Source organism: Muntiacus reevesi, chromosome 2, assembly GCF_963930625.1.
Source record: "Muntiacus reevesi chromosome 2, mMunRee1.1, whole genome shotgun sequence".
Classification (NCBI taxonomy): Eukaryota; Metazoa; Chordata; class Mammalia; order Artiodactyla; family Cervidae; genus Muntiacus; species Muntiacus reevesi.
This window is the reverse complement of record NC_089250.1, coordinates 196,715,687-196,743,416: the sequence shown is the minus strand read 5'-3', so window position 1 is coordinate 196,743,416 and position 27,730 is coordinate 196,715,687. Positions and strand designations below refer to the sequence as shown.

Here is a 27,730-nt window from a genome sequence, read left to right as displayed (position 1 = left end):
CTGAAACCAACCCTGCCAACACCTTGATCTGGGATTTACAGGATGAAGAACGGAGGGAATACATCTCTTTTATTAAAGTTGCCCAGCTCACGGTACTTTGTTATAAAAGCCCAAGCAGACTAATACAGATAACGACCAGTTGGCTTTGCTTATCCTTGTGTGTCCCCAGTTCAGGACTGAGTAGGCACTCAATAAACATTGATCAATGAGTGAATGAAAGTGCTGAGTCCAATAACAGCTCTAGGGTCAGTTTCCACCTGCTTCTTCCCTGCATGGTTGGTTTCAGCTGCTCAGAGCAACCCTTTCCATTTCTGGGTTTCTGAGGCATGACTTCAGGTCTCTGTACTTTTCCTGGGTGAGACAACATGCTAGCATTTGGAGTTGATGTGTTTGTATATGGAGAAAAAACAAGATATGGGGCAGAGTGCGATATTCAGTGATCATTTCTCTAAAATATTTTTTTTTCATTGAAAGAGTTAAATATACTCACTGAAAAACTTGGAAAATAGAGAAATGTGGGGAAAGGAAAAATCTATCACCCATTACTTTCAATACTCAAGAAAATTGCTATTAACATTTAGTGTATCTCCCTCCAGTCTTTTTTCTTCTGTAGATTTTCCTTTGTCATATAAATAGTTGTGGTTCCCCACTATACATATATTATTTTTATTCAGACAAAATGAGTTTAGCCCATTTTCCCCAACACACATTTTTAATGGCCAGCTACAAAACGTGTTATTGGGTTAATCTACCACAATTTAGTTAATCATTGCCCTATTACTTAGGCATTAATTTTCCCCCCCAATTTGTCACTGTTTTAAACAATTCTATAGTAACTATCTCTTGAATATTTTGTTTTGTAGTGATTTCCAAAGATGGAGTTTCTGAACTAAAGAGTATGACTAATTTTTTTGGCCCTGGATATGATTACCAAATAGCTTTATCAAAAGGGTCAAGTGGTTATACTGCCCCTGGCAGTAAGATCACAAGTGCCCTCAACACTCTGGTGACCTGTCCTTTGGAGGGCTAGCTAAAAGCTTATTAAGAAGTAAGACCAGTGGGCAGCTACTGAGGATACCTCCAGACAGATGAGGAAGTCAAGCCACCGAACAGTTGCTAGACTGGGCAGTGGCTCTGGACTGGTGGTTAATGATGCTTTCTGCTTTCTTCCAGGGTCATCCAGTGATTCTAAAGATGCCCATTTGGAGACTGCAAGCCTTCGATTTCAGTAGGTTTGAAAGGATGATGCTCCAAGTGGGGATTAACCAGTGATCCCACCAGTTCCTCTTAGAAGTTTCAGAGACTTATGGGACCTTTCTGGGGTTGCTTCTCATTTCCCCACTCTTGACTTCTCAATTTACTCCTTTGAATCTTTCCAGAAACCGTCTTTGGAAGTTCTGAAACAAAGGCCATCTAGGGACCATAAAAACAAAAAACAAGAAAACTCTTTACAATGATCATTTCACAGCAAGTCTTCTGTCCTGAAAGAATCATTACCCTCTGACAAGTCATTGGAAAGCATCCATGATTCCTGGTTTTCCCCAAATGGCAACAATAAAAACAGCTGGCCTGGAATACATGCACTTTCTAGATGCATTTCAGTACCACCCACTGAATCTTGTTTATGCCAATTCTTAGGGTGGGCACACAGCGTGCTCTAAGGAAGTCCCAGTGAAGAAACAGGGAGACATGGATGAAGCAACAGCCAGAGTTACAGTCTTCACACTCCTAGTGCCTGGCCCTGAGTAGGAGTGCAGGGAGCACATACCCATGTGATTTCCCAGCTTTTCAAGTCCTAGGACTTCCAGATGTTTACCTTCCTGGGGTACTTGTATGGGGCAGTCACCCTTTTCACATGCTCCTGGAGTTCTTGGGTTAGTTTCTCCGGGTCATGCGAGGAATAGGCTGGAGAAAGAACTATAAATGCCTTTACCACCTGTTGAGAAAACCAAAACCAAACAAAGGAAAAAACAAAGAATCAGTCCCCATATAACAACTCTTTTTAACCTTGCCTTGTGAATAAGTGCTTACATTTACCAGCTCAACATGAAACTTACCAGTGCCTTGGACTTGGCTAGCAAATTGGACACCAATTTTTTTCTGTTATCTGCCTTTTCAGGATCAGTCATTGGGAGTAATTATTGGGAATTATGGCTTTTATGGAGTGATTTAGAATCCTATTTACTAAACTCTTCCCCATACATGAAATGGCACTGTTAGAAGCCAGCATGCTTCTCTTAAGATGCCAATACTTTGGAGAGAGGACATTCACAGCCTTCTTCTGGTTCCTAGTGTGCCTGAGCCTGCTTAATTACTCAGCTGTGGCTGACTCTTTGTGACTCCATGGACTGTACTCCACCAGGCTCCTCTGTCCATGGAATTTTCCAGGCAAGGATACTGGAGTGGATAGTCATTCCCTTTTCAAGGAATCTTTCCAACTCAGGGATCAAACCCAGGTCTCTTGCATTGCAAGTAGATTTTTTTTTTTTTTTTTTTTTTTTTTACCATCTGAGCCACCAGGGAAGTCTTTTAGGGTTCATTGCTTACAGATTTTCCTATCTACGAAGGCAGCTAGGAATAGGGTTGGAAAGGCAGGACTGGGGGGAAATTTATACCATTTAAAGGGGTGATGGGTCTTTCTGAGACTGTATGTATGGGTATTTGCAATCAGCAAGCATTTTTCTGCACAGCAGTTTCAGGCATCCTGAAACATCCTGTACATTCTGTACCTTAGCTCTCTCTGCCCATATCTTTCTTGCAGGTTGCCTCTTGCTAAGGACAAGAAACAGTCCAAAACTCAGGCACAACAGAACATGGTTTCTGATGGAAACCATGGAAGAGTTCATGGAAGAGTTCAAAAGGCCAGCATACAACTCTGCCAACAATACTCTAAGCAGTGGTTCATTGTCTTTACATACATTCCAGTGGTGGGCATCTCATACCATTTTAGGTGCAGATAGATCTGGCTTTTAGGAAGGGCCTTCTCTTACTCTTAAAACTATCCAGCATTTATCAAACAGTTTCTATGTGCCAGGTTCTATTCTGAGCACTATGTTTGACTTACCTTTGAACACACAGGCATTTGTCACAGCTTCAGTTAATTTGGGGCATGCAGGACTAGGCATACTTTTCCAGGTACAATTTCTGTGCCTCAAAGATGGGACTCTCATCTCCTTCACTGTATATTAGTGGTCTCAAATTTTAGTGGGTATCAGAATCACTTGGCTAGGGGTTTCTGGTCAAAAATGAAGATTCCTTAAGGCTGCAACCCCAATCACTTCAATTCAACAAGTCTCACTTTAAGTCTAGAAATCTGTATTTTAAACAAAACTCCCAGAAGATGCAGCTGTGAGCAGTCCAGGGTCCGGACTTTGCAAATCACTCCTCTCTCCTGAGGCTTCTGAGGGTGCAGTTTGATCTTGTACTAACTTTTATAAAGTAACTACATTATACTTTAGGATTATGTTGGATTTACAGCCACTGAAAAGTTCATAGTTCTGCCTATGAGTTTATTTCTCTCATACTGTCCCTTCTTCTGGGATCCATTGGAAGGTATTTGCATATTTCCTGAGAAAGGCCAGCTTACTAAAATTGGCTCATCTTTCTGATACATCATGGACTTCCCAGATGGTACTGGTGGTAAAGAATCTGCTTGCCAATGCAGGAGACACAAGAGATGCAGGTTTGGTCCCTGGGTTGGGAAGATCTCTTGAAGTAGGAAAGGCTGCCCCACTCCAGTATTCTTGCCTGGAAGATTCCATGGGCAGAGGAATCTGTCAGGCTACAATCTATGGGGCTGCAAAGAGTAGGACATAACTGAGTGACTGAGCACATCTGACATATCAAGATCACTTGGGATATTTATTATGTCATCCCTCAAGTTGGCTATCCCTACCAGGTCACAGCCAACAGTGACCATGTTTAGTGTGCTCACTATACTCTCATCTGCAAATGGAAAAGGATCTTTTATTGGACAGGATGAATGACAAAGTCTGCACCTGCCACCAACATCTCCATCTAATAGCCCCTTTTGGATCCAGTTCCATGTCCAGTTGACACCAAAGTGTTTATATCTTCCCACGGTGTCCTCTGGAGAGTATTTGTATCCTTAAAGACATGAAGGCAATGCTTAACCAAAAGACATGTGTATTTGCCTGATGGTGGCATTTCAGGCTTTGCGGTACCTGGATGGAGTGAGATATGGGAGAACCTGGGCCTTCCAGGTTACTCTGCTGGGTGCTAGTAAGTACAGAACCAGGAGGTAATGCTCTTGGTTGGACTAGTTACCTCCCCTCTGATGGGGTCTGGGCTGCTGACCACAGCAGACTCCAGGACAGCTGGGTGCTCAGCAAGTGCACTCTCCACCTCAACAGGCCCGATCCGGTAGCTGGAAGAGAAAAACAAACTCTTTCAAGGGTCCTCCTCTCTCCTATGAAACTTCAAAGGAAGAAGGAAAGTGTAGACAACTTGACCTTGAGGAATTGATCACGTCATCATTTCTTCCCATGAACCAAAAGTAGCCATCCTTGTCCATGTGGGCTCGGTCCCCGGTGATGTAAAAGTCCCCTCGTTCTGATGCTGCTGTCTTCTCAGGGTTGTCCTGAAAGACACAGTGAGCCCTTTAAGGGCCATCTGGACACAGTCACTCAGTACATATGGGCTGAGCAGTCCCTTGCAGATGTCTGAGGACCCCTCAACAGGAAATCCAGTGGCCAGAAGTCCCCAGTGGACAGGGAGCTGTGAATCTGTGAGTTTTCCCTTTTTTAACTGAAAGGAAGCTGCCAGAAAATGATTAAGGACAGACACTCACTACCATCCTTAGAAGTGTCTAGGCAGCATACTTGTGGGCAGGGGGGTGGGCACAGGGCTGTTAGCTCTGTCTTTTTTTTTTAATTGATTTATTTTTTAATTGAAGGACAACTGCTTTACAGAATTGTGTTAACTTCTGTCAAACATTGACATGAATCAGCCATAGGTATACATATGTCTCCTCCCTCTTGAGTCTCCCTCCCACCTCCCTCCCCATCCCACTCCTCTAGGTTGTTTCAAAGCCCCGGTTTGAGCTGTTTTTTCAGGATAAAAGAGCACACTGATACTCTTTGTGCTCAGCAATCACTGAAAATAGAAAGGGGATGGTTGGCAAAAGCAAGGGTAGAGGAAAGAAATAAAACATCAAATTCTGATTCTCAAAGCTTTAAAATAAAAGCTACTGCTCAGTAGGAAAAAGGAACAAGCTATTGGCACATGCAGATGAATCTCAAAAATGTGTGCTGAAAAAAAGAAAGCAGACACAAACAAGTTAATACTTTGATTCTATTTATATAAAGTTCTTTTTTTTTAATAAAGGGGAAAATTATTCTTCAATGATGACAAGCAATTTAGCAATTGCCTGGAGTCTGGGAGTTGACTGCAAAAGGGCACAACAGAACTTTGGGGGAAATAAAAAATGCTCTATATCTTAATTGCCATGGTGGTTACACAGGTGAATACACATGTCAAAAGTCATTGATCTGTACATGCTACACAGGGCCATTTCATTGTATGTAAATTATACTTTAATTTTAAAAATGCATTCTGAAAAATAAAGAAAAGGCTAAGCTAACAATACCTAAAAATAAATCTAACACAAAATCTGTAAGAAGCATATACAGAAAACATAAAACTCTCTAGAACATCAAAGAAGATATGCATAACTGGAAAGATACACTTAATATCACAAATATGTTAATTATCCACACATTGATCTATGAACAATGCAACTTCAACTAAAATGCTAACAGTTTCCAGAGAACCTGACAAGTTGATTCTAAACTGATTATGAAAGAGAAGAGAAATAAGAGTAAGTAGGTAAAACATTTCTAAAGAAGTTAAGTAACGAGAAACTTGTTCTATTAGATACTGAGACTTATGATAATGTTTTTGTGAATGAGCCTCTAACTTTCTCAGGGTAATGATGCTTGTTGTCAGGCTGGGCACAGGGATGAACTCAATGTGCTGCCAGCAGACCAAGGCCCTCAGGAGGGAATGTTCTACACAAAGCTTAATAACCGTATTACTGCCAAAGTGGGGGAACTCTAAGTGGTCATAAAAAATGAATTTTTCCCAAAATACTGAGTGCCACAAAAAAGACTCATGGCGTAATGTTAAAAAGTATATAGTACAAAGCTGTGGTATGGTATGGTGCCAATTAAATGTGAAACTATACTTGAGGACCCTTTCATTTAAAAAATTTACCATTTCTGTATTATATAATCATATTTCTTATACAATAAGTACAAATTAAAGATTAAGGATGACCAAAGATCAGTCTCACTATTCAGATAGCTAAGGCTAAAAGTTTTATCTTGTATATGGACTTTTTCATGGCTTATCTGTGATTCTAGGCATATACACATTTGTGTGAATGCAAAATATTCTGTTCTATGTATTTCTAAAATCCAATTTTACTTTAGTTAACAATATATCATGAACATCTCCTCAGAATAATAAAAAGTCTAATGAAATATAAGATAGTTGCATAATATTCCCCTGTGTGACTGCAATATTATTTATTTAAACAATTTCATGTTAATAGAAATTGGATTAATTTTCTTTTTAGTTCTTTCCCTTTCCTTTTTCTTCTTTTTCTATCTTTCTCTCTCTTCTTCTTTTTTTTAAATATGCAGTGCTGTAATATAATTTATGTAACTAATTTCCCACTGTTAGAAATTCAGATAGTACATCCACAATTTTTTGTCTGTTATAAACAACATTTTAATGAACATCTGGCATTTGACAGTTTGTTTCCTTAGGAAGATAAGTAAATTCCTTACACTGGGCATAAAATTGACGTAGGCACATGAGTTTAATTGACAAGCACAATCTCAGCTATTTGGAATATACACACCAATGTAGGGGGATGAGCTTACCTGGTCAGTCCTACTGACAACTCAGCATTCACAGAGCAACTCTGGCCTGACAACCTCTATTAATGAAGAGATTAAATGCTTGAAGAATTTTCTTTGCTAAAAATCACCCAGAAACAAAACTAACAGCTAGTGCTAGGATGAAATGAAAAGGCTGAAGAAAGGAAATGTTCTTGTTAGGAAAAAACGTTACATTGGCTTTCAATGGCATGATCACAGACTCACAAAGGTCCTGTATGGAAGCCCTATGAGGACAAGGGTCTTATCTTTCCTGTGCTGTATACTTAGTGGCATGAAGTAGGTACTCAGTGAATATAGGAATAAATTCTTCAGGAAAGTCAAGGATTTACTTTTGTTTACAAAAGTGATTAGAAGGAAATGCATTTAAATTTTCACATCATCTCTGCTTGATGGAATTACTATCTTATTATTGTTGTTGTTTTGTAGGTAGCTTTCTATGACTTTAAATGGAATGTCATGAAAGCTTTTCCGCTTGTAATCACAGAAAAGTCACAAAATACATGTGCAGCATTTCAAAAACAAATGGACTGTTTTTCATCTGCTTCTTCCAATATTGTTGCTGACTGATGGCTGTATACACAGCAGATGGAGTTCCTATAAAGTTGGGCCACACATATGGATCACCTGGGGAGCTGATGCCCAAGTCAGTGAAAGTTGCCTCTCACTGACTTGGAACTTGAGTATCAGTAATGTGTGAAGCTTCCAAGTTGCTACTAATTAGCATCCAGGATTGAGAACCAGGTCAGCAGAGTTTTGTAGAAAAGAGTTTGGAGAAAACAGAATCTGTCATAAACACCACCCAAGGTGGGTATAAGGGAGAACTAATTACTGGATTATCACAGAAACTTGGACTGGAAACCCAGGACACAAACCCTGACAGCAAACCTTATCCACACAAGATTCAAGGCAAAGAGCCCTGAAAACTTGGCTCTTCGCAAAAATTTTAATTTGACCTTTGATAAGTCCCTTCCCTTCTCTGAACCTTGATTTTATCATTATTAAAATGATTGAGTTGCCCTTATCTCATCGTTAAAATGATGGAATGTGCCCTTAGACACACCACATTTAAATCCCATGTCCTGTACCTATTAATACTAAGTGATCAATATTGGATAAGTCACTTCATCTTTCTATAGCAGCCTCCTTATTGATAATAACATCTTATCAATATTAGTGCTAACTTATGCAGTTATTGCAAAAGTTAAACAAATAAATACTTATAAAGCATAGAGCACCATGCTTGGCACAGTGCGATTGCTGTGAAAATGGCCATTCCCTGTTACTTACCAAATAGCACGTGAAGAAACAGAAGGGCCTGGTGGGTCTGACACGGATAGCAACATTCCCTTCTTCTCCGGGAGGTAGGATGTTTCCCTCCTCATCTACAACCTGGCAGAGAGATCACAGGATGGTGTCTTGATGTCTGTACAGCCAGGCCAGCCTGCCGGCTGTCCGCTATCGCTAATCCAGATATGTGTGTTTGCTCTCTTCTTCAAGCCTTAATAACAGTTGGGAGAGGCTGCCTACCTGCACATCATATGGTGGGGACGCTTTCCCCATGGATCCTGACTTGATTTTCATCCCTTTTGGATTGGCACAGATTAGAACCTGAAGAGAAACCAGAACCAATAAGAAGGAGGCTTATCTCCTTGGTCTCCTTCCTGGCCCATGCCTTTCCTTTCACTCTGCCTTCAAACTCTGTCTCCTTCTTTCTTCTTCTTCCTCTCGCCTTTCTTTCATCTTTCCTTTCTTCCTTCCCTCCCTTTCCTTCGTTTCTTCCTTCAGTTCTTTCCACAGAGAACAAACACTTATGGAACACTCAATCGGACACTCACACATAAAGAACTTAAGCTGTCACGAAGCTAAAAGACTCAATTGATCCCCAAGTCTGTGCCCAGGTGGCTGTAGAGAATGCTGTTTAAGATTGGGCTCTGACCAGAGACAGACAGGGCTGTCCTGGTGGAGACAAACACCTCAGCCACAAGCGTTGGTTTGCTGGCTATGTTGTCATTGTGAAATTAAATTACGTTTAAAACAAAGGAGAAGAAAGGCCGATTGTGTTTCTAACAAAAGCTAGTGTTTTGTCACTAGCTTCTCCTTGTGAATGGGGAATGGATTTCCCTGGTGGCTCAGATGGAAAGCGGCTGCCTGCAATGTGGGAGACCTGGGTTCGATCCCTGGGTGGGGAAGATCCCCTGGAACAGGAAATGGCAACCCACTCCAGTACTCTTGCCTGGAAGATCCCATGGACGGAGGAGCCTGGTGGGCCACAGTCCGTGGGGTTGCAAAGAATCGGACACAACTAAGCAAATTCACTTCTCCTCCTTGTGGACAGGGCAGTCCCTGAAGGTGTCACAGAGACGACAGCCAGAAACGCAGGATGCTCTGCAGATCAGCTCTCCCTATGGACTGGCTGAGGGCTCAGATGGAAGTGGCCTTGCCAGGGACTGGCCTGGCAGTACTCACGGTTTCAGACTGGCCATAGCCTTCGTGCAGCTCCAGGCCCGTCTGGCTCTTCCACTTTTCCCTCACATCAGGAGTCAGAGCCTCCCCTCCGGTCACACAGTGTCTCAAGCTCTGAAACTGGTACCTTTCTCAGCCAAAAAAACAAGGCCACATATGTCAGAATCCCCATGCCCAATGTCATACTCTAGCACTGTTGGCAGATACCTCGAGGCACTAAAGCATAGGCTCCCATACTTATAAAGATTATAAATCTGCCCCAAGTGCCCTGACCTTGCAGGCATGGACAGAGAATTTTTTTTTAAATCTTATCTGAGTTTGAAATAAAATCAGAACCTCATACAGTAGGCTTTGGCATAACACTGGTGAATTCCACATGAATTGGTCAAAATGATTTAGTTGCAAACAAACTGATTGATAATAAGTTAGTTAGGACAACCACCTGTGAAAAGGAGAAATCAATTAACAACTAAGAAGATAGAAAAGTAGCCCTTTAGAAAACCCAAAATTCTGACAGATATTAAATATGTTGCAAAAGTATTCAACAAATTATTCAAAATGTGAAAGATAAGAGACTGTAAATAAATTTGTGATCATTTCCCCCTTTGAATTAAATTGGTTTGGCTATTACCTAATATTACCAAGTATCTTTCAATCATTTTCTGCTTGAACAAATCATTCTAAGTCTGCTTTTGATCAAATCATGCTGTGTAAATATTCACAATAGGTCAATGGATATGAAGAATTCTTACATCATAGGAGAATTAACCTTGAGAATCATGGAAGAACTCATTCTCTTAGGCACTTTATGACCAGATATATGGGATTAGGGAAGATAAGGGTGGTTGGGGCAACTCCCATTATTTGGGAGAGAATAGAAAAGGGAGACAGAGATGAGGGTCAGTAGGTTACCAGTGGGCATGGGCCTCTCTCTACCCACCCCAGCACTGAAAATTGCCCTACCAGAAAATGTTGCTTTGGATTCACCCAAGATGGGAGCCATCTGCAGTATCTTGTCACCTTCTGTTGGGTGTCCAGTGGCATTCACTTGAGAATGGTTGGCTGGAGTTAGTATGGGACTAGGGATAGAGCTTCCATTGTGGTGGATTTGTTAGTCCCAGCAGACCTAAGGCTCTGGCCACAAACCTATTCCACAGATGATTAACAATTATCCATCAATTTTTCTAATCTCATTGCTGAGGGAATGGCCTATGGGTATATGGGTGTAAGCACGGAAATTTCAGACTGTTAAGTTCTACTCAGTTCAGTTCCATTTGGTTGCAAATTCTTGGGGGCCAGAAGTTCATTCCTAAGAGGTGTCTACAAAGGATATGGGTATATATGCTTGTGAGTATGTGTATACATGTGTGTGTGAGAGAGAGAAAGAGAGAGACACTGAGAGAAAGAAAATTGGGATAAGAGGGGACACGTGTTATAAGGGATTCCTGTGCTATATATTTAGATACTTGGGTATCTAAAAGCACCAAGACGATGAGCCATACCTGGTTAGATCCTCCTGCACAAGGAGACGGAAGATGGTGGGGACACAACAGAGGGTGGTGATCGGGAACCTGGACAGAGTCTAAACAAAAACAAAGTGTGGAGAGCTTCTTAGAGTTATGCGGGTGGGATTTCACGGAGGGGGAGTGGGTGAATCAGGTCTTTATATTCCCATTACCAGAGGAGAAAAGTTGAAAATGCCATGTGGTACCCAGCCTCCAAGATGGCCTGGAATGATTTCCACCTACCAGTATTCAAACTCGGTCCCCTCCCACAGTGTACCAAATTTGGTCTATGTGATGAATAGCATAACATAGATGTGGCATTTGGACTACAGCTTCCCCTTGGGCACTGTCACTGGCTCTCTGTCTCTTGGCTCACTCACTCTGGGAAAAACAAGCTGCTGTGTTGTGAATACACTCCAGTCGTCCAATGGACAAGTTCATGTAGTGAGCAACTGAAGCTTCTGTCTAAGAACCGGTGAGGAATTGAAATTTTCTAAAACCTACATAAGTGCAGTTTAAAACATAATCTCCAATCCCAGTCAAATCCCAAGATAGCTGCGGCCCTGGCTGACATCTTTTTTCTTATTATTGTGATAAACATAACAGAAAAGTTACCATTTTAACTATTTTTAAGTACAGTCCAACAGTATTAAGTAAATTCATGCTCTTTTGCAATCATCACCACCATTCACCTCTAGAACCTTTTGTAATATTCCCAAACTAAAACTCTCCATCTGTTACATGATAACTCCTTATTTTCCCTCCCCCCATCCTCTGACCATCTACTTTGTTTCCATGAATTTGATTACCGTAGGTATTTATATATTATCTGTCCTTCTGTCCTATATATTATTTCACTTAACATAATGTTTTCAAGATGATGTAGTGTGTAGCAGAATTTCCTTCTTTTTAAAGGCAGAATAATAATCCATTGCAAGTATGTGTCACATTTTATCTGGGTTGATAGAACTTGGATTGCTTCCACCTTTTGACAATTATGAATAATGCCACTATCGACATGAGTATAGCTTTCTGACATCTTGACTGCAACCCTTTGAGAAACCCAGATCCAGATCCACCTGGAAGCTGATCCCAGATTCCTGATCATCAGAAACTGTGAGATAATAAATAATTATGCTTTAAATTTCTATGTTGTTTTAGTTACTAAGTCATGTCTGACTCTTTTGAGGCAAGAATACTGGAGTGGGTTACCATTTCCTTCTCCAGGTGATCTTCCCAACTCAGGGATTGAACCTGTGTCTCCTGCATTGGAAGGTGGCTTCTTTACCACTGAACCACCAGGGAAACCCCTTTTTAATTAATATATTTTGGAGTGATTTACTACATGGCAGTAGATGACTAACACACTACTTCAGAGTTGGGGGAAGTAGAGGGAGAAGGCACACATTGGTCTATCAAGCCCTGGACGAGTAATAATGATGGTGAGTTTGATAATGATGATAAAATAATTAATATGTGTTAAGAACCTACTACGTGCCGGGCCATATGTCTAATATTATTTAATTCTCATAACAGTTCTCTAGAACCTTATTATCCCTTTCTTCCCTGCCAATGAGAAACATGAGGCTCAAGGAGATTACACGACTTTCCCAAGAAAACACAGCGAGCAAATGGAAGATGCAGGCTCAAAGGCCAGGTTTGACTAATGGCCCAGCCTGTTCTATTAGCCACCATGTTATACAGCTTGCCTCAATGCAAAGAACACGGGCAGATGGTTCCTCTGACATTTTAAAAAATTGTGGTTAGGATGTGGAGGGCAGAAGAAAGATGCCCTATATCTTCACTGGGGACATGGATTATGAGAAAATCCTGGAAGGATGGGCTGGAGAGTCTAGGGTTGGGTGAACTATCCATGCTGTGCACCATGGCCAGCAGCACAAAATGTTGAGGAGGAGGTTATAATTTTCCCCCAAGGTGTTGAGAAATAACTCTGGTTTTGACAAGAGCACAAGGAAGAAAGTAGTACCAGAAAAGGCACCCCACAAAAAAACAAATAGAACACATGCAAAGGTTTGGAGATATTAAGTGGTCTTATGTCTAGGAATATAGCTAGAGGATGGACAATAATTCAAGACAACCAGGAGGGCATGAACCAGATTATGGAAGGTCCTGGGAGACTTTTGGGTTAATATCAACATCAAAGAAACTTTATAGTCAGTGATTCATGCTTTTTATCCTGCAAACTCAAAACCTATATCCCACTCATCTAATTTATACCCGACACAGAAGAGGTGTTTTTGTCTCTTACATTTAGGATAAATTTGGCATCAACCCGGGGCAACTCGTGCACAAAAATGCACGATCCATTAGGCCAGGCAGAGAAGAGAGTCCAGGCTGCCTTCACCCAGCCAGTGTCGGTTGTGTTCCAGAAGATGTCTGATTTGGTCAAGGCCACCCACCTCCTGCCAGAAATGGGAGAAAATCAGAACCCTCAGCAGTGTTTCTACCTTTAAAAAGAATTACATCAGTCTATTCTCCTCTTTGGAGCCTTACTCACTCACTTACACTTGTCATATCTGTATAAGAACCAAAGAGCCAAACTGCCTCCAAAGCATTTATTGAGCATCGTCTATATTCTTATCTCCTAGGCCAGAATCAAAAAGACAAATGTGCTGCTTCCAAAGACTTCAAAGTCTAGAGTGATACTTAAGGGAACAAGTAATCTCAGTATAATGTGGAAGGGCACTTTATTTATTCAGTCAATATTTGTTCAGTATTTACCTTGCCCTTACCATTAGAGATAGAGAAATGAATGATTAGTCTTGCTTGGAGGGGCTTATAGTTTAGTAAGTATAAGCACAAACTTGGCATCATCCTTGAGGTTTGTCTCTCACCTCTCATCAAATCTTATTAGGTCTGCATTCAAAATACTTTCAGGATCACACTTCCTCTCGCTCCTTCCGCTGCTATTTCCCCAGGCAAGCCTCTACCTTTGCCTCTCAATGCACTGGCCTCTTAAGTGGCCCTCTGCTTCACCTTTGCCTCCTATAGTTTATTCTTAACCCAATATTCTGAGTTATCCTTTAAAAAAAAAAAGCGAATCATATCTTGTCACTCCTCTGCTCAGAATACTCCAGTGTTCCTCAAAAAATTACATAGGATCACCATATTATCCAGCAATCCTACTTCTGATTATATATCCAGAAGAACTGAACAGATATTTGTCCACCCATGTTCACAGCAGCACTATTGACAGCAGGTAAAAGGTGGGAGCAGTCCAAGTGTCCATCAGTGGATAAGCAATGAATAAGCAGTATTAGTATAGACACAATGGAACATTATTCAGTTCAAAGAAGAAGAAGGAAATTTCTTTCAAAAAAAGGAGAAGATTCTTACATAGGCTACAACATGAAAGAACCTTGAAGGCATTATGCTTAGTAAAATAAGTAAGACATAAAAGGAAAAATATTGTATTTTTCTATTTTTATGAGGTTCCCAGAGTAGTCAAATTCATTAAGACAGAAAGTAGAATGGTTGTTTCAGAGCTGGGGGTAGGAGGGATTAGGGAGATTTTGTACAACGAGCACAGGGTTTCAGATTTGCAAGATGAAAAAATTTTGCAGTTGAATGGTGGGGATGATTGCACAAAAATGTGAATTTATTTAGTGACACTGAACTGTATACTTAAAATGTTTAAAATGGTAAATTTAATGGCACATGTAGTTACCAAACTTAAAAACAAAAACAAAACCAAAAACACCTCCAGTTGCTTCTCACCTCACTCAAAGTAAAGCCTAAAGCCTTCTGATTTTACCTGATTTGCCCCCTTGTTAGCTCCTAACTTCGACTCCTGCCACTTTCCCCCTCACCCACACTCCTCCAGCTCACCTACCTACTTTTCTCTTCTTGGACCCACCAGACAAGCTAACCCCTGGTACCTCCCACTCGCCACAAAACCCAGTCCGTAGCTGGCCTGGGTGTGCTCAACCATCTTGGGGGCCCCAGTCGTGCCACTTGTGAAGTAGACAGCGACTGGGTCTTGACTCCTGGTCCTTGCACAGTTGTGTTCTGTGGATGCCTCCCTGTAAAATATAAAAACATTACAGGGGTACTGCTAGGAGTGCCAACAGTCACAGTAATATCTATAACAACAAAACAAGCTACATGTGATAAATACCATGTGTAAGGTACCTGCTGGAAGCTCCAGCTTAAGTATCTCTGACCCCTACAATCACCTCATGGGGTTATAACCATTTGCACATTAGGAAACTGAGCCTCAGAATAATTAAATGACTCACTCAAAAAAACCTGTGCTTTTATCAAGACATGAGACCTTCTGGTGGAACCAGCATTTATGAGTTCTACCTCAGTTCTTGGTAATTCAGAGTTGTTTTCTTAAGTGTTCCCTAAATTTGGATTTTTGAGATGTGGGTATTTCCTAAAAGTTTTGTGATCTGGAGAATGTTCTAACTCACTATTTCTCAATCTTGGCTGCATCTTAAGATCACCTGATAGGTTTTTTGAAATAAATACTATTCCGTGGGCTCCAAGCTGAAGAAAATGGAATCAGAATCTTTGTTGGTGGGCCTGGGCACCATTTTTTTTTTTTTCTAAGTTCCTTATGTAATTCTAATGATAGCCAAAATTGAGAGCCTGCTGATTCAGACCAGCCTGACGCTCATCAAAATCACGTGGGCAGATCACTGAATATAAGGATTTGGGCCCTTGTTCATATATGTCTGGTTAAGTAGGTCAGCGGAGAAGGCAATGGCACCCCACTCCAGTACTCTTGCCTGGAAAATCCCATGGACAGAGGAGCCTGGTAGGCTGCAGTCCATGGGGTCGCTAATAGTCGGACACGACTGAGCGACTTCACTTTCACTTTTCACTTTCATGCATTGGAGAAGGAAATGGCAACCCCCTCCAGTGTTCTTGCCTGGAGAATCCCAGGGATGGCGGAGCCTGGTGGGCTGCCGTCTATGGGGTCACACAGGGTCGGACACGACCGAAGCGACTTAGCAGCAGCAGCAAGTAGGTCAGATGTGGGACCTTAAAATCTGTATTTCAAACCTCACCCCAAAATAAATAAATAAAATGGGGCTTCCCAGGTGGTGCTAGTGGTAAAGAACCTGCCTGCCAATGCAAGAGACATGAGAGATGAGAGTTCGATTCCTGGGTTAGGAAGATCCCCTGGAAGAGGGCATGGCAACCCACTCTAGTATTCTTGCCTGGAGAATCACATGGACAGAAGAGCCTCCTGGGCTACAGTCCATAGGGTCACAAAGAGTCAGACACAATGGAAGTGACTAAGCACACACTCAAATAAATAAATAATTTCCCATAATTTTATGGTAGAAAGTTTATATTCTATTGTAGGAAAGGACATTCAAAAAAGCATTTACCATGTCCTCATAATTTTAAATATATCTTTGTATTTAACTGTATTTCTTACATATATTGATTATTTTCTGTTCAAGTTTCAGTTGCTTATAATTATATAAAGAAATATAAGGAATATAATTATAGTTATATATAATAATTTATATTATTGTATATATTATTATATTATATATATAATATATTATATTATATTTTATATTATATTATATATATTATATATATATTATATTATATATTATATATTATATATGCATAATATCTATTATATATTATATACATTATATATATAATAAATATATATATTTATATATAATATAAATATAAATATAATTATATAAGGAATATAAGGAAAGTACAGACAAGGCCATATGTTGGAAATATAATATTTTGTAAAATACAGGACACATTATTTATAACCTGTGCTTGTGAGTCTTATAGTCCTAAAAATTATAATACAATTAAATGCAAGTGACACAAACATTTCTTTTAAGCTAGGAACAAGAGAAAAATGCTGAGATTAGTAAAAAAAAGAGAAAGTAAAATAGCAGGTGAATCTGATGCCTCTGATCTATGAAGACAAGCATTTGTGACTTAACAGTGCAGGCCCGTGTGAGGGACCCATTTTAGTTCTGGCCTCCAGTCAAGACAAAATCTCAAATGCCCAGTTTGAATTCCACGAGTCCTTACTGAAAGGCAAATGGCTTTGGTTCGGTCCCAACCTTGACGTCATTACTTAGCATCATCTCAAACACGTCACTTTATCTTTCCAGGTCTCAGTTTCATCATCTGGAAAATTAGGGTAAAGTGCACTTTATAGGGTTTTTCAAGGATTAAATAAGACAATGCTGATTCATTATTGTCTGAGTATCAAATACCATGCTTGTCACAAAACAGATGTTAGCTAAATTTTTGTTGCAAGATTGAATGCAGGTGAATGCTAACCCAGCACAACACCTGGAATACATGCAGTTCAGTTCAGTTCAGTTGCTCAGTTGTGTCTGATTCTTTGTGACCCCATGGACTGCAGCATGCCAGGCCTCCCTGTCCATCACCAGCTCCCAGAGTTTACTCAAACTCAGGTCCATTGAGTCAGTGATGCCATCCAACCATCTCATCCTCTGTCATCCCCTTCTCCTCCTGCCGTCCATCTTTCCCAGCATCAGGGTCTTTTCTAATGAGCCAGTTCTTTGCATCAGGTGGCTAAAGTATTGGAGTTTCAGCTTCAACATCAGTCCTTCCAATGAATATTCAGAACTGATTTCCTTTAGGATGGACTGGTTGGATCTCCCTGCAGTCCACGGGACCCTCAAGAGTCTTCTCCAACACCACAGTTCGGAATACATTAAGCACTCAATATATGGAAGAAGTTAGATTATTAATTGGCCACCTACAATGTACTAAGCACATCATGTAAATCATCTCATTTACTCCATCTGATAATCTATAGTTATTACCACATCATAGAGACAAATGCACAAAAAAATCTAGGGACAATTCTAGTACTGACTAAGTGAATACCACTGAAGGAACTTCAGGTAGTCCCCAGGAAGATTAGGTCTCAGGGCTGTCTGGCTTCCAAAGTGATTCGCCTTTCTGATTCACTCTCTCCATGTGCAATTAGAAATCCATTCTTTTTACGCAGGGGGAAATGCCTTGGCCTCATTTTTAAGCTCGCCTCTGGAGAGTTCCAACTTACCGGAGGAGTTCCCTGAAGTTTATCCAGCCTGGCCGATAGCTGTCTGACACAAGCAGCTTGGTCTGAAGGGAAGGGCAGTTGGAGCTAATGGCATCCACCCGTGGAGCCAAGGAGTCACTGGTGATAATGGCCTTGGCTCTGGATGCCTGCAGCCGAAATTTGAGGTCTTTTTCTGTCAGCTGAGAGATGCCAGGAATCATGATGGCCCCTGATACCACACAGAGAGGGGATGTTGACTGGGTGACAGGGAAGACCCCTGTGAACAGGTCCAGACCAGATATTCCCAGATAGAGGCAGGAAAGGGCCAGAGATACTTAAAATGCCTGAACTGGAAAAGGCACTATTAATGATAAAATATTGAAATTCAGAGAATATTTACAGAACGTTTACACATGCTAAGAACTTTGCATGCATTATTTCATTTAATTCTTACAACCCTGGAAAGTAGATGTTATCATTAAACCCATTTGGCAGATTCAAAACACTAAGACCTAGACCTTTCTGCCTTAAATAAATTAACTATCCCAGGATCATACAGCTAAAAGGTTGTAGAGCTGTGACTGTGAACCCAGGCAGTGGTAACCTTAAGACTCCATGATCTTGAATACTATATTACATTGTCCTAGAAATTACCTGGAGAAAGAAATGGCAATCCACTCCATTATACTTGCCTGGAGAATCCCATGGAAAGAGGAGCCTGGCAGGCTACAGTCTATAGGGTCTCAAAGTGTTGGACACGACTGAAGTGACTTTGCAAGCACACACGCAGAGATTACCTAGTTCAATGGTTTTTCAGGCCTTTCAAACAAAAGGCTATAGTGAATCTTAGCGTTGGGTGTGGGTCACTTGGGGCAGGGGCAAGGGTATAGCAGTGGGGGCTCCATGGCCCCATATTACTTCAAACAAAACCACTCTATAGTAGTTGAGTTCATCTACTCTCAAGGGGAAGTGATAAGGAAGCAGAAAGCAGGGGCAAATTTTAATCAGACACTTGAAAAACCACTTGAACATCTCAGAATGCAGGCTGTAAGCACTCCACACTCCACTGAGTCCAACATTCTCATTTCACAGGGGAGAAGAAAGACATCCTAAAATAATCAGCCACCCAGTGAATGAGGACAGAAGACAGAGGAAAGGGCCAATCCCAAATAGGGTGGAGTCCAAGCAAAACCCTCATTTCCCTTCTCTCCCATCTCCCAAACTTTATAGGATTTAAAGCCCAGCATGAACACCTTGGGAGCTGAGCAGTTTGGTTCTTCACTCCACCTCTCTGTTTTAGCTGTTTCTAATACAAGTCTGTTCTATCCGGAGCTTTGGTGGCCCAGAGATGGTGGACAGCCAGAGCTGTCGGCAAGAGAAATGAGGTGAACACCAAAGACTGGAAGAAAAGTGACAAGTGCTTATCAGGAGAACATGTGGATGTGAGAATGTGAGGTCATTCAGGTTGTGTCGCCTTGGGAATGAACAGGATGCTAGACTTGATGTGATGATGGAGAACATGGTCTTGAGCTACTTGGACAGCAAAGAAATGGGGTATGTGTATAATTGGGGAAACTGGAGACATTTTTCAGTTATAATCCCAGAAAAAAATGATAATAATACTGCAAAGAGAAGTTTTGATCATGCAAGGTGCCTAACACAGTGCTTGGAGCAGAGCAGATCCTCAGGATCTCCCTTACCTCAGTCCTCATTTAAATGGATTTTGTATTCATGGCAGAATATGGAGAAGTCCCCAAACCTGTGTGCCTGTTTCTTTTCTTCAGAGCTGGATACACTGTAATGGTGCTCACTTTTATTTGTTGTCCAAAAATAGGTAAAAATAAAATTTTGGGGAGAACAACCTATTCACAAAATGGTTGGATTAAGCTTGATCATACAGAAAGGTTAATTTTCTGATATGAGTTTGTACTGATTTGCAAACATTTGTGACAACAGATTTCAGGTGGATTCTTCTACAGATACGACTGGAAGGGAATGGACGACGTTCTAAGTGGTAGAAAGTTCCTAGGGGATGGAGAAACTAGCACTCCACCAAAAGTCGATGTCTTGCTTTTGAAAAATCAGCCTAAAAACTCCATCCCTTTCAACATGTGCAAAGGACAGAGCCAGCAGAGGCTCTTGGGGGCACTGAGGCTATATCCTTTGGCCTCCCCTCCTTTGCGGAAGGAACCATCTGAAGATCAATATGTTCAAGACAGCAGTCATCCCTTGATGGGTGAGGCATGTGAGCTCTAGTTCACCACAGTCCTCAGCACTCCCTGCTGCCTTACATTGTTAGGGAAATTAAATGAATAGTCTTGTTTAGGCTTCAGAGACAAAGCAGAGCAGTCCTCCGACCTTGCCTCTAACCTTCAGGGACACTGCCCAGACTGGGAGTGACTGCCTGTTGTGAATGCAAGTCTTGCAGCACCAAAGATAAGACGGGGGAGAAATCTTGAGATTGTTGAGACCCTGGAGGGGGCCTGGCCAACCAAGCCCCAGGCTTAGCAACATTCTAAGTTTTACAAGACAAAACAAACAGCATTAACATGAAACCAGGCTTGCGATTTGGTCACAGACTGATGATGAGATCGGTTTTTGTAGTCCCGGGATTATGAACTGCAATCTTTGAAGTCTCACCCATGGAATCGACACTCCCTGGGACCCTTTCCCAATTGGGACTCCAAATGTGCTGTGACATGGGGCTTCCCAGTGCTGTTTAAGTCTGGATGTTGGTCAAAACCCAATTTGGTGATGTAGTCTCTGCTCTTTCTATTTCTCTTTTCTTTTAATGTTGGTATGTTGAAAGTAAGCTAGATAATTCTCTAATACATATCTATATTCTCTATTTGCACTAACGAGTGGCTTACCTTGTTAACAAATCCTTTGAACCTGAGACGAAAGTGGAAACATTAGACAAAACACACACTGACCGGCTTTGATCAATTACAGTGCTCTCTGGCCCCTGCACACAATCATGCTGTGATTGGAAAGTAAACAAAACTCCACATGAGGTTCACCTTGCTCCATCTCCCAGACCTTGTGGATGCTGCCCAAACTCGGGCAGGTTGTGTCAGCCCCAACTGGGAGTCTCAGCCCGGCTCACTGACCTGTCCGCATACAAGCCACGCTGACCAGCCACCACTCCGGGAGCCGTGGGAGCACCAGCATCATTCTGTCTCCAGGCTGCAGGCCACAGGCGCCCTCCAGCACATTAGCCGCCTTCCTGGACTGCTCCCCCAGCTCTTCAAAGCTCCACTTGACCTCTGCTCCTGTACCATCAACCCACCAGAAGGCAGGAATTGGGGGCCGGTGGCCAGCCTAGAGAATTGCATAGGCAAAAAAGAAATAGAAGACATGGGTGAGGATTTTTGTTTGCTTGCTCTTCTTTTTTTTTAACTTTTTTTTTTTACAATAGCTATTAAAGTCACAGGGTTAAAAAATCAAAATGATATGAAAAGACATGCATTGAGAAGGCTTCTTCCACACTGTGCCTATCCTGCTCCCCACTTCACCTGTCTCAATGAGCAACCAATATTATTAGTTTCTTGAAAATCCTTCCAGTGCATCTTTAGGCAAACATAAGTATATCTTTTTTTCCATCCCATCTTTTTAACACAAAAGATAGCCTAAGATTCACACTATTCTGTGTCCTCCCTTTTTTTAAAAATTGAGATGCAATTCTCCTACCATAAAATTTACCATTTTGAAGCACACAATTCAAGGGTTTTTGGTATAGTCACAAAGTTATGTAACCATCACTACTATCTAACTCCAGAAAATTTTCATTATCCTAAAAAAATGTTTTACACATTAGTAGTCACACCCTATTCTTTCCTTACCCAGCCCCTGGCAACCACTAATCTATTTTCTGTATGGATTTGTCTATTCTGATTATTTGACATGAATGAAATTATGCAATATGTGGTCTTTTGTGTCTGGTTTCTTTCACTTAGCATGTTTTCAAGGTTTATCCATGTTGTAGCATGTATTGCTGTTACGTTCCTTTTAATGACTGAATAGTATTCTATTGCATGGATAGACCATATTTTGTTTATCCATTCATCAGCTGATGAATAGATTAGTGGTTGCAATTCTTTCCTCATTTAATTTTCTTGGCACCTATGTTGAAAACTAATTGACCATAGATTTATGGGTATATTTCTGATTCTTAGGTTTATCCCATTCATCTATGCCTATTCTTATGCCAGTACCAAATTGTCTTCTTCTTTTTTTCCCACACAGTCTTGATTACTGTAACTTTGTAGTAGGTATTGAAATAAGAAAGTGTGTGTCCACCAGGTTGTGCTTCTTTTTCAAGATTGTTTTGGTTATTATGGGTCCCTTGCATTTCCACATGACTGTTTGGACAAGATTGTATATTTTTGCAAAGAAGTCTACTGGAATTTTGATAAAGCTTACTTTGAGTATGTAAATCAATTTGGTATATATTGTCATTTTTTTGCAACTTCATAATTTCTGCCTTAATACAATTCACTTTTTAAAACATACAGATCAACTTATTCATACTATTCCTTTATAGAAGAGACTTCAGGTAAGCTTTTAAAAGTATGCATAACATAATACATAATTATTTTCTGGTAGTTCCTGGCTGCTGAAAGTTAAATTTCATCAGATGTGTTTTAACATTTTCAAAATAGTCACGAAGGATATGTAATTTTTGCATAATGAGATAATATCTCTGGGGCATTCTCATTGAGATACCACAGATGTTAACCAGAGTGTCTTTAGTATACGTTCCCTGGATTACTCTAATCTTTAGTTAGTTTCTAGAGTTCTGAAAAGTTGATTATGACTAAGTTTTTTGTTTTGCTTTTATGGAGAATAAAATTTCAAACAGTCCTTATTCCAACATTTTTGCTGACTTAACCCTCTTTGTTTGATTTTTTTCATGAGGAGAAGTCTTCTAAGAATGAGCTTGTGTGCATGCATGCTAAGTCGCTTTAGTCCCATCTAATTCTTTGTGACCCCATGGACTATAGCCTGCTAGGTTCCTCTGTCCATGGGATTTTCCAAGCAAGAATACTGGAGTGGGTTGCCATTGCCTTCTGCAAGGCAGGAGGGAGCTGCTGTCATCCCCACTCTACAGGCAAGGAGCTGGGGCCACTTCAGGCCCACATAGCCTGTGGGCTTATGAAATTCAGGGGACTACAGAGCCTGGCAGGAAGGTCATTTCAGGGAAGCACTGAATAAGCTTAATGTGGTTTTGTTTTCTTAAAAAATCTTACACTTTGTACATAGTAAAGGAGCACCCTGTCCCCAGTCTCTTACCTCTCATTTAATTCTCACAGCTCCAGTTGGCATACTGTATGACTCCATTTTTATAGATGAGGTAACTGTGATACAAGGAACCTAGCGATTGGCTCAAGGTCATGTTTCAAGCAGATAAAGCACATCTGACAGCAAAACTTACTTTTACATCTCAGTCATTCTCATACCACCTCCATACATTTAACCACATCCACCAACAGTAGACTATTACTTCGTCTACTCACAATATTACTTAGCTCATCTTCTTTCTTTAAACAAGCTCTTCTTAAAATTAACATAAATAAATTTGAGATAAAGTTTATATTCTTCTACTATAAACAAAAGTTATCTTTAACATACAGTGCAAAGAGAGGCACAACAGACAGACAAGGAAGGGAAGATAAAGAAGGAAGCAAATGCACTGAGGAAATCAAGATCATCTGAATTCAATCCTATGTATTTGCTATGATCTGTGAAAAGTTTGAGCCTGAGCCAAGCTCTCCCCTTATTTAAAAAGGGATGGAGCCAATGTGAGGAAGATTCTAAAAACAGATTAGTAATACTACAAAACTTTCTCCTTCACTTGCTCAGAATGATTCAAAGAAAATCAAATCATTGATTTGATTGGGGCGTAACTCTCCCCCTGGGTAATTTGGGTTTAGGAATGTGAGAACACTAGGGATTAGGTAGGGGTGTCTAAGGCTCCAAGACTTGGTCATAATAGCTTTTTTAAGGCTTAAATGCTCACAGTTTAAATTTTAAGACTTGCGAAACTCTCAAGCCACGATGTACACGTGTCTTATAGCCTCGAGTCTCACTGGGGTTTTGCAAAGGCAGAATCTGATGCCCAAGCTGGACCCTAGGACACCGTGAGCTTCACCTTTTCCAGCTGACTCCACGCGTCCAGCACATCATGGGCAAAGTTGAAATATTCGGGCACTGGCTGTCTGCCCAGGCTGATGGCGTCCCATGTGGCCACAATCTTCTCCGGGACAGGAAGAGGCGGTGGCTGCCCATGAGACCCACAGATACCCCGAGCGTTTCTCAGTGCATGGAGGACCAGTTCTCTTAGCCATAGCCTCATGTTGCCTCCTGCCTGTCATCAAAGAAAAGAGAGAATGTCATCACGAATTCTGGGCTTTAGGGAGACTGAGGTTGGAGAGAAACCTGTGGTCAGCCCTAGGGTGACCACAGCACATATCGGCTTGTAGAGCAGAGTCTTGGGCTTTAATCTGAGTTCCATGGTGTGATTTTGATCATTTCTCCTCCCTGGGCCTGAGGTTCATTTCTTCCACCTTTCACAGTCTGTTGGATCTCTGTGGAGGGCAGGAACTCACAGCCCACCTCCCAAGGCTCAGTCCTTCAAACTGAATCCCTCAAAAAGCCTTTGGCAAATCCTGAACTGGCCTGACAAGTCTGAAAAAAGCTCCAGGGTAGCACCTTCCAAAAGATATGTGATATGAACCACACCTTCTCGCATAATGCACAATTCTCTGGTAGTTTCATTCAAAAAAAAAAGAAAAAGAAACAGGTGAATACATTTTATTTTACTATTGTGGAATGGAATGGAATGAAGTGAAGTAAGTCTCTCAGTTGTGTCTGATTCTTTGCGACCCCATGGACTATACAGTTCATGGAATTCTCCAGGCCAGAATGCTGGAGTGGGTGGCCATTCCCTTTTCCAAGGGATCTTCCCAATCCAGGGATTGAACCCAGGTCTTCCGCATTGCAGGTGGATTCTTGACCGCCTGAGCCACAAGGGAAGCCCTTGTGGAATGGAATACTTCCTGCCATATCAGTGGGCAAGAAATGCCACAGCCATCAGTGATTTTGGGCCTCCAAATGTGAATGCAGGCTCCCCAAAGGGAATGCAACGCCTGCTATCCATCTGATGCGATGCTCCCTATGGTGATTGCTGAAGAGCTGGGGGAGGGGTGGGAAATGCAAGAAGCAACCATTCACTGCATCTGCCATGCTTTGTGGTGAACAAAGAATTAAGGATGTAAACAATCAAGAAACCAAACTATCTGGTTTGGCCCCAGATATCTGAGGGGCATATGAGTGAGTGAGTGTTGCTCAGTCATGCCTGACTCTGTATGAACTGTAGCCTGTCAGGTTCCTCTGTCCATGGAATTCTTCAGGCAAGATTACTGGAGTGGGTTGTCATTTCCTTCTCCAGAGGGACATATGAAAGGAATGAATTCAGTGAGCCCAGAGGCTAGCATCCTCTTACAGATTGAAGCTAAATTCCTTAATATCTGGTTTTCCATACTTAATAATCTTTGATGTTCATACTGCCTGCCCCCTTTGTTCCAAACTTGTATATCGCCTGACTCCCTTTTCTGCCTCCTCAGAGCAATTTTCTCAGGGCTCCTGAGATGCTGCCTCCTGGGCTAGGAGTCCTTAACATCCCCACCAAATAAAATAATTCTCTATTTTCAAGTTGTGACTAATTTTTCAGTTGACACTAGCTGTATCCTATAATTTCAAACATGTAATCAATATCAGAAGACATTATTAGAGAGATATTTTATGTTCTGTTGTTCTTAAGTCTTTGAAGTCCAATGTGCATTTTCCATTTACAGGCACACTTCGGCCTAGACCAGCCACATTCAAATGCTCCAAAAGCTACACGGGGCTAGTCTCTACTGTATTGGACCAGAATAGTTTTAGTATCTGGATATTCAGAGTGTGGTCTATGGACCAGCGACATCAGCATTACTTGGGAATAGGTTACAAATGCAGAACCTTAGACCTCACCCAAGACCTGTGGAATTAGAATCTGCATTTCAATATGAACCCCAGGCCAGCTGAGCACATTAAAATTTAAGAAGTGAAGCAGTGGCCACAGGACTATATCCCCGGATTCATTTCCTTTCTGCCAAGTTCCTCTTAGTAATAATAATAATAGAATGCAGTAATAATAACTGCCATAGACTAAATGTTTGTGCTCTCCTTCAATCCATATGTAATTTATTCCTAACCTCCAATGTAATGGTGTGAGGAGGTGAGGCTGCTGATTGGTGATTAAGTCATGAGGGTGGAACCCTTATAAAAGAGAACCCAGAGAACTCCCACCTTCCTTCTGCTTTCTGAGGCTAGAACTATGAACCAGGAAACAGACCCTCACCAGACACCAATCTGCCCATGGCGCCTTGATCTGGCACTTTCCAGCCTCTAGAACTATGACAAACTTGTTTAAACCACCTAGTATGTGGCATTTTTGTATAGCAGCCAGAATGACTAAGACAACAATAATAATGTGCCAGGAAAGCAAGAAAAGCAATAACAACTGTCATTCTCAAGCATTTGAAAAGGGCTTTATAAATGTTACTTCCTTAAATCCTCATAACTGTGTAATGTGTTATGTTCTCTATTTTACAGATAAAGAAAGCAAGGCTTGGAGAGAAAAAGTGACTTCCAGGTCTCACCTCCCAGAAAGCTAGACCTCAGCTCCTGTGTGGCCACCAGCCCCTCTGTGGGCCGGGCTGGGGGTGGTGGCTGCAGCTTCAGGACTCCCTTCACCTCCCTCCCTTACTCCTTACCTCTCCAGAACTCTGCCCCAAGCCCTTTCCTCTGCCTTTCTCTCCTGGATTCCTGGGGTCCCTTGACAGTAGATGTTTAGAACCTCAGGCTTCCTTCCTAAGTGTACAAAGCCCCATTCCCAACCCTACCCCCTTTAGGCTTAATCAGTAAAGGCTTGGGGCAGCTGACACCTCCTGCCGAGCATTTCCCTTCACTGTACCTTGTTCTTGAGCCCAGGAAATGCGAAGACTTCCAGGTTTTGCTTCAGTGGAATGCAGGCCTTTGTGCCTGTAAACATTCAGGCTCCCAGGAACGCTGGTAAAAGCAATCTGCTAACTCAGCCTCCCGTGGGAACCTTGGCCCCAAATGCAGCCAAGAGAGGGCAGAGCCTGAAGCCAGCAGAGGACACATAGCGTCAGCTGGTCAGCACACTTGAGCCAGCGAGAGTTGCCCTGCAACCTTTTTTCACAGCTGGGAGATGCAATTCCAACCCCAGAGCCTGGAGGGTCCTGGACTCCACTAAGGGATATTTTCCCTGAAAATTCAGGTCACCATCTAATCCAGAAAGGGAACAGGAACTTTATTATATTCTGGCAGAAAGGAGGCAATAGTGACAATAATATAAATCAAATCATGTCCCTTTTCTGTGCAAAACCCTCCAGAGACAGGAAACAGACAAGAAGTAGATGGGCAATTGCCTAGAGCAACAGGACACAAGGGATCTCTTTGTTGGAAATATTCTAAACTGGGAGCATGGCCATGACTGCACATCTCTATAAACTTCAGTTCAGTTCAGTTGTCGCTCAGTCGTGTCCGATTCTTTGTGACCCCATGGACTTTGCGACCCCATGGGCTCTATAAACTTACCAAAGGAAATTAACTGTAATACAAATAATTGTACACTTGAAATGAGTGAATTTTTTGGTGTGTGAATTATACCTAAATAAAGCTACTAAAAATAACTAAACCTCCTCTGTTGCCTTGTGTCTCTCAGCGTCAAAGGC

The 27,730-nt window shown here is 41.5% G+C and overlaps 1 protein-coding gene across 2 annotated transcripts; it reads right to left on the bottom strand.

Moving 5' to 3' along the window:
* Positions 1 to 42: 42 nt before the first annotated feature.
* ACSM5 (acyl-CoA synthetase medium chain family member 5) lies at positions 43 to 27,102 on the bottom strand. 2 transcript variants are annotated; one of them, XM_065924443.1, is made up of 14 exons: positions 26,947 to 27,102; positions 24,082 to 24,297; positions 21,041 to 21,251; positions 17,952 to 18,159; positions 14,794 to 14,937; positions 13,164 to 13,317; positions 10,892 to 10,971; positions 9,393 to 9,516; positions 8,454 to 8,534; positions 8,214 to 8,315; positions 4,473 to 4,600; positions 4,288 to 4,387; positions 1,817 to 1,936; positions 43 to 1,413 (listed from the first exon to the last, which is right to left on the bottom strand). In XM_065924443.1, the coding sequence occupies exons 1-14, from the start codon at positions 27,022 to 27,024 to the stop codon at positions 1,297 to 1,299; spliced, it is 1,863 nt and encodes a 620-aa protein (XP_065780515.1). In that variant the 5' UTR covers positions 27,025 to 27,102; the 3' UTR covers positions 43 to 1,296. The 2 variants fall into 2 exon arrangements, with proteins under 2 accessions (XP_065780515.1, XP_065780516.1); XM_065924444.1 differs by lacking the exon at positions 26,947 to 27,102 and adding an exon at positions 26,747 to 26,886.
* Positions 27,103 to 27,730: the final 628 nt, after the last annotated feature.